General features: G+C 45.0%; 1 protein-coding gene and 1 long non-coding RNA gene across 10 annotated transcripts in view; one reads left to right on the top strand and one right to left on the bottom strand.

The window, feature by feature from the left end:
- LOC127045416 (uncharacterized) overlaps positions 1 to 1,507 on the top strand; it is a 29,326-nt gene extending 27,819 nt beyond the window's left edge. Inside the window, exon 8 of the long non-coding RNA XR_007772672.1 lies at positions 5 to 1,507. This is a non-coding gene — a long non-coding RNA (uncharacterized LOC127045416). The remainder of the gene's footprint in view (positions 1 to 4) is intronic.
- Positions 1,508 to 5,062: 3,555 nt separating this feature from the next.
- Positions 5,063 to 7,448, bottom strand: part of SGK3 (serum/glucocorticoid regulated kinase family member 3) — an 85,809-nt gene continuing 83,423 nt past the window's right edge. For all 9 annotated transcript variants that reach the window (XM_050941006.1, XM_050941005.1, XM_050941012.1 and 6 more), the window contains one exon: positions 5,063 to 7,242. In XM_050941006.1, the coding sequence (XP_050796963.1) occupies positions 7,072 to 7,242 (171 nt within the window). In that variant the 3' untranslated portion in view covers positions 5,063 to 7,071. The remainder of the gene's footprint in view (positions 7,243 to 7,448) is intronic.

The raw sequence follows: 7,448 nt of genomic DNA, 5'->3' as shown, positions 1-7,448 counted from the left end.
CAAGTATCCAGGTCCACAGATTCTTCACTGGATCTTCAGGTCCCCTACAAACTTGAGGAGGTGGAACCAGACCAGTCAGTCATCATGGACCTAGAGTTAAGCTCTGCACCAGAAGTGCCTATTTCCTATTCTCTGCATCCAGATCCACAGATCCCACAGTATGATTTTCACAGGATGCAGCACAATCAGGAAAAGTGACTTAGTCTAAACACTCATAAATATTTACAAATTTTTTAATTTAAAAAAATATATTTTTACTAAGACCTTACACATGTAGCACCTTCCAGCTAAATGTGGTTTAGACTGAAGATTGCTAGTCCAGTTTGTACGTCTGTCTAGTTTGCTTCCTTCCATCTCATCTCCACAGAAATTCATTGTGATGGAATTCACCCCTGTGTTCAAACCTCACACACTATTGTAATAATCTTTGTATAAGGAATGCCTCATGTAGTCTCATTAGAAAACTCGTAATGTGATGATCAGTGATATGGTAAAATGTGTGTAACAACTTTATGCATTAAGTTATAAATTTTCTCTGCTTGATGTTAAAAATACACGTGCAGACTCACATATCACCAAACTGGTCAAATAGATGTGTTTTGAACAAAGTGTATGCTTCTCTTAATTGGCATTAACACAGTAAACAGAGTCATCAACCAGAAAAGGGGAAAGGAGAAAACAGAGAGAGCTCACACAGTGAAAAAGCCCAGCAGGGAACAGCCTTCCACCAGTAGACTGCCTGTCTCCTGGTTCTCAGCTGGAAATGCTTTTCAAAGAGGGACTAAAACACTATAAAAAGGCAGGGCAAACACTCCAATACACCCCTCTCTTCCCCTGCCCAATGTATTCTCTGCACCTTAAAAGGCAACGGCAACAACTGTTGGATGTTAGCAGCAGTGTTCTGATCTGAAGAGTTTGGTCAGTAATGCTGCTGGAAGTATGTGTTGAGAAACTATGCTTGAATCTAATATAGTTTATTAAATTAAGCATTAGAAAGTGTTTTATCTTTATTTTTCTTGTAATAATTTGATTTTTATGCCTCATTACTAGTACTCACTTAAAATATATCTCTTTGTAGTTAATAAACTTGGTTTATCTAATCCAGTGAGTTTATATTAAAATGTCTGGGTAACTTTTTAAGGTAGTTAACCATTGTATTCCCTTAAAGGAATGAGATTGAATACATTTGGACTGTCCAGGAGAGTCTGGTGGGAAATTCAGTAATTGGGAGTTTGTTGGGATCACTCTGCAGCATAACCAAGACTAGTGAGAGACAGGGTGTGACCAGTTACACAAATACATCTGGGAGTGACCTTCCTGCTGGTGGCTGTTTCTGAGCAGTCCAGGTTGGAGGAGGCATTAAAAGGCACTCCAGGTTACAGGGCAGGGATGACAAAGCTGCTCAACAAGTCTCGGTAGCCAGGGGCAGCTCCAGGCAACAGCGCAGCAAGCGCGTGCCTGGGGTGGTAAGCCGTGGAGGGCAGCCTGCCGATCGCTGTGAGGGCAGCAGGCAGGTGGCGTCTGGCGGCGCACCTGCGGGAGGTCCGCCAGTCTCGCGGCTTCGGCGGCTGGGATGCCGATGGCCAGCACCAGTGGACCTCCTGCAGGCACACTGCCAAATCCACGTTACCAGCAGACCTGCCGCAGAAACGCTGCCGAAAGCCACCTGCCTGCCGTGCTTGGGGCGGCAAAAAACATAAGAGCTGCCCCTGTGGGTAGCACCCTGGTATATCACATTCACCCTGAGCAGATGGCCAACACAAGACACTACTTAAGGCTTCAAAAATAGCTCTGGCCAACCACTGCAATTGAGGAAGCAGAAGTGGTGGGCTTTGCAGGGGGGCAGAGCTTACTCAAGGAAGATCTGTAGTATTTGTGGACATAACTATAGTTTCCCTTCGTGTTTATGTAAACATCTCAATGAGATAATTGGATGCTTATGGAGAGTTGTCTGTAAGCTGGGATAAGGCAAAACTATATATTGTGTGTGTCTTGTGGGCATGTGCAGGGGAATATGAAGTAAGGGCCTGAAGTGTTAATATGAAACACTGTAACCGCAACATGAAGAATGATTCCATTAGAGTGTTCTCTAATTCCTGGGAATTGCGCCCACATGACCTGCAGCTGCTTTGATAAATGCTGCTCTGTTTCTTAAAACCTCAAGGAAAATTGATCACATTCCATTAAATTCAAGCCATGCACATCTAATTTAACCACGCCCGCACAACCGGACAGTAACCATGCACAGACCAATCCAGCTACCCAGAGGTTCTTTCCCCCACCCCACTGACACTACACTGCTGGAGAGAAGAAAATATAGGACTGCTGCAGTTTAAAATACTGTTCATGTTGTTCCTAGACACACTTTGTTAGAACATTAGCTGGATAACCTGGCATGCTGAACTGCCCAGCCAGCGACACCCCCACCTTCAATTATCCTCCCTGCTGGCACCACTACCCCCCTTACCTGCTGGCACCTTTACACCCTCCCCACTACCCCCCCACCTGCTGGTATCTACACACCACCACTGGCATCACTACACCCCCCACATTGACATACCACCCCATCTTACCGGGTAGCACCTCTACACCACCACTGACTCACTACCCCCCTTACCTGCTGGCATCACTACACCCCTCCCCACAGACCCACTACCCTTGCCTACTGGCATCTCTACACTCCCCCCACTACCCCCTCCCCTCCCACTGACCCACTACCCTCCCTTCCCCCCCCTCACAGACCCACTACCACCCTTACCTGCTGGCACCTCTACACCCCCCCAACCCACTACCCTCCCTTGCCTAATGGCACCTCTACACCCCTCCCCCGCTGACACGCAGCCGCACCTTACCCGCTGGCACCGCTACACCCCCGCCCCCGGCACCCCTCCCACTCCGCCGGGCTTGGACACCCCGCTACAGCACTGCCATGGTACTTGCACAGTAAGCCGGTCAGGGGGAGGGGCGAGAGCTCCCACCGGGGAGGCGGGGGCTGGAGAGTGGCTGGGGGGAAGCTACTTGGGCGGCCGCCTGAGGCGGACGGGGGCGGAGCCCAGCATCACTCCCCATGGCCGCTCACTCACAGACAGGCCGGGGCCGAGGCGCGCTGAGCTGGGGTCCGCGAGGCTGGGAGGAGCGGCCCCAAGCGCCCGACGGGAGTCGTTGCACAGGAAAAGTTCCTGGCCGGCGGGTGTCGGGGGAGAGGCGGCGCTGCCTCCCTGCTCGCGCCCCTCACCACACCCGGGCACCGGCTGGGTCCCGGCCACGAGCAGGGGCGGCTGCAGGCCCCAGCACGCCAAGCGCGTGCTTGCGGCGGCAAGGCACTGGGGGCGCTCTTGCCTGCGGAGCGTCCGCCGCAGCCGCGGGACCAGCGCACCCTCCGCAGGCAAGCGGCCAAAGGCAGCCTGCCTGCCTGCCTGGTTGGGGCGGCAAAATGCCTGCCATGAGCCCCCCCAGCGTGGGGCCTGCCTGCCGTAGAGCACTCCCCCGCCCCCCGCAGAAAGGCGCCTGCTCTGATAAGCCCCCCCCGACCCAGACATACCGTGATGGGCCATTGCCCCCACACACTGATGCTCCTTCCTTCCCTCCCCCTACAGCGCAATACGTACTAACGCCGCCCAACGGGCGCCAGCCTAAAACCCGAATTCCTCCCTGTGCAGGGCGCCCCCCGCCAATCCAAGGCACTCCCACCCAGGCCCAAGATTGAGGCACCTGCAGAGCCACAGCAGCTGTGACCCACCCCCAGGCTGTTCTGTCCCCCAGCATCCAGCCCCCCCCCATTACCTACCTCCTAGAGCATTTCCTGACCCTTTTAAGCCTCCTCCTCCCCCACCTGCTATGAAAACTAAAGGTGGGGGGGCGGGGGGAGTTTGAAAACATTTTTCAGCACTCCACTCAGGCCAGCTCCCGCTGAATTTAAGCCCTGCTCACATAGGTATTCCCACCCCGTCCTTAGGCACCCAGTCCTACACACAGTTTCAGGTGCCACATGCTGTGTAACAACATTGGAGGACTCCATGTTTCTAAGAACTGAACTGGCACCTTATTAAGAAAACTATTTACAGGGATGCTGGCACTGCAGCCTGCATTCCAGCCCTGTGCACACAGACTGACTTGGTACTTTCTCCAAACTCTTCCCAACTGAACCTGTATGCCTCCTTCCAAGTTTTATGCTGATTTGTTATATCTTTTAACAATTTTTTTTCCCTGAACCAACCTCTAACAAAGAGCCAACTGGAACACAGGACAATGCATGGTTGGCTGCAATGTCACTACTACCACCATCACCACCCTCTGTCCCTTATTTACACCAAGGGAGATTTTGTTATGAAAACTTTACAAAAAGGGGAGGCAGGCCAGCAGTTGCCTTCTTTAGTAACCATAACTCCTAGTATTACTGCTAACACTGTCATTCTAAGTATTTTTCCTGTATACATTTGTCCTTTTATCTAGGAAAATGTTAAGCAAGCAAGCTACAACGAACAACTGGATCAAATCCCCCCCTACCTATATTCTTACAAAAACAACCAAAACACTATAGAAGAAGATACACGTCCCTTTTCTAGAGCCAGTCTCCAAATTGGTCTCAGGTATTTGAAATTCAGATTTTAAAAATCAATGAAAACTTCTTGCGAGTTAGAGGGCAGCACTTTGGCTTCAGTAAGGAGTGCACAATTGTTTGTGTGTTCTGCTAAAGCTCGCTATTTCATAAGACTTTGCACTTTATATAGTGCATTACACTTCGAATTCAGTCTATGAATTAGTTTTAAAAGCTGTAATGAAATCCTGGTGTAGGAGGAGTAACTTTCTGTTGCTTGTAGAGAAGAAGTGCAAAAGCAGGAAAAAATGATTTACTATTAAGTTAAGCCACACATGATGGATTCTCAGAAGATTCCTGGTCTGCAGTTACAAATTGTCTTTGAGACTGAACTGACATTTCACTGCTTGGAAAAAATCCTTAAACTAGTACATTCCTCTTCTTGGTGATATCACACCCTATTTAAAAATTAGAAAGTTTAGGATACAAATAGCCAAAGAGAGAATCTTTACAAAGCCAAACACCTCGGGGAACACATTTTATTGAAAAAGAAGAGGACAATGGAGGCTGAAGTTAGCAGAATTATATCCCTTTCATTCCCTCTCTCCTTTTATTACTACTTCAGTTAGCTAGCAGGGGTACATAAGCAGAGACACCTTGTGTCAATTCTTCAGTGTTTCATCAGTGTTAATCATTGTGCAGGTGACATACAAAGGATTATTGCTTCAAGTGAGAAATTCACTTTGATTTAACCTTCTGAGAATTTTCAACTGACATAGCATTCTAGGCATATTATTACTACGTTTTACTTACAGGTGTCCTATTAGAAATGCTACTGTCTCTGATCTTCACAAGGGATTCTATTCCACTGCAACAAGATCTGCAGATTAATGTTTATCTTTACTGGGGTTTTGTTTTGTTAGCTACAACACACAAGTTGCAATTTTGTGATCAGAGAAACTTCAACACTTTAAAAAAAATAATTTCTTTCAAGAAGTTCTTATGGTAATCCAGTTAAAGGAACTGAAATGCATTATGAAAAGTATCAGAGGGGTAGTCTAGATCTGTAAAAGCAGCAAACAATCCTGTGGCACCTTATAGACTAACAGACGCTTTGGAGCATGAGCTTTCCTGGGTGAATACCCACTTCGTCAGATGCATGTTACATGCATGTTACATGCATCTGACGAAGTGGGTATTCACCCAGGAAAGCTCATGCTCCAAACCGTCTGTTAGCATTGTGAAAAGTGTGCACCCACATTTACCAAGTGTCAGACAAACCTGTTATTTATAAGCAAAGTGAATCACAAGTATTATTACTGCTATAAGTCAGTCACATTAAAACTGGAGCCAACGTTCAGGATGTATTGTGTTTAAAAAAAAAAACTCACACAAGTTGATCAATGTTAGCATTTTGGTTATATGTGCACATCAAAAGAGACACACTGTGTACAATCTCTCTTCACATTCTTAAAAGTAATCAAAAGGTAGTTTAATAGTTATTTTTCCTAACTATCAAGTGAATATTTAAGAGCTGATACATTAGAATATAGAAAGACAAGGAACTATGAATTCTGATACAGTTCATTTAGTATATATTAGTATTCCAGATACACACAAAATAATCCTAACTTTTGGCACCATCTCCTCTCTACAGGGTCATAGCAAGACTGCCTTTAAAAGTAGCAATGATTATTGCCCTCCAACTCTTTGGAAAAATAGAGTTTTAATGCAAAATATTTTTAGTGCAGTTGAGATTCAGATATTTCTTCATCAGAAAAGAACATTATAGACAATGTATTTAGTAGTGTTACCAAATATTTGGTGCTAGTTTGTGCTACCCTACCCTTATTCGCATTGAGTAGTGCTTTATTTCTCAAATAATCCAGTAGAAATTGAAAGGAATACTTCAGAAATAAGGTATTTATGAAGAGGAGTAAGGATGGCAATTTGATCCTAAACGAGCAACTTTTCAGTTTGCAGATCCTTAAAGTATCTACTTATTCTTCAATGAGGAATTAAATTTTAGAGTAAGTGCTGTAAAGTAATGAACTTATATTTCAAAAAGTGATATAACGGGAAATATTTATCTTTTTTTAAACAATGATATACAAAAAGACAATTGCATAGTTACAATTCAAGCACAAAGTCACTGTAAATAGTTACAAAGGCATTTATAAATGTGCTAAGTTTGCTGCTGCTGAAAGACAACCAAATCCTGGATTGGTATTAATGTAAACCTGGAGAAAAAAAAACAGTGTGTTTGCTTAAAAACAGATTAATGTAAAGGAACAGCTTTTAGAGATCTTCATTTTAAAAATATTTTTATGCAGCAGGTATAACAGTTTAAATCCCAAAGAAAGCCATCTGAAATGCCCAATTTCCTCATATACAGCAGAAAATGTTTGTTCATTGGTTTCAACCCTACATATAAAATGAGGCACTAGTTACAGATATTCTGGACTATGTTCACACTCATGTTTCAGTCCATCTTCAGACTTGTACTTGTGCAGCATCTGTCGGCTCCTAACCTCCTAGGGAAACAAGTCTTCAGAAGGTGGTGCATAAGAAAATCCAACAAATGCATCATCTGCCTCCAGCACACTGGCATTTACAATGTTATAACCAGAGGAAATGCAAACTGAATAAGGAACCATTTCTTCTGTAAAAGCTGCATCAAAATTCCTTATATCATCTGGGCCGACCTAAAAATGACACACACAAACCAGCATTAATCATATTAATATGGCATTTGTATTTTTAAATGCTTTTGTCTGTTAAATATTTTTCATTTTAGTAAAATTCAAAGTTGACTACGTTATGAAGTTGTCCCTTTCATAAAGAGAGCAGTTGAGTAAATCCCATCACTCTGTCCCTGAAAACAGCTACTGAAGCAGTTTGTTACGGGGTG

Source organism: Gopherus flavomarginatus, chromosome 2 (assembly GCF_025201925.1).
Source record: "Gopherus flavomarginatus isolate rGopFla2 chromosome 2, rGopFla2.mat.asm, whole genome shotgun sequence".
Classification (NCBI taxonomy): Eukaryota; Metazoa; Chordata; order Testudines; family Testudinidae; genus Gopherus; species Gopherus flavomarginatus.
The sequence above is the reverse complement of the archived record's forward strand: the minus strand, read 5'-3'. Positions and strand labels throughout refer to the sequence as shown.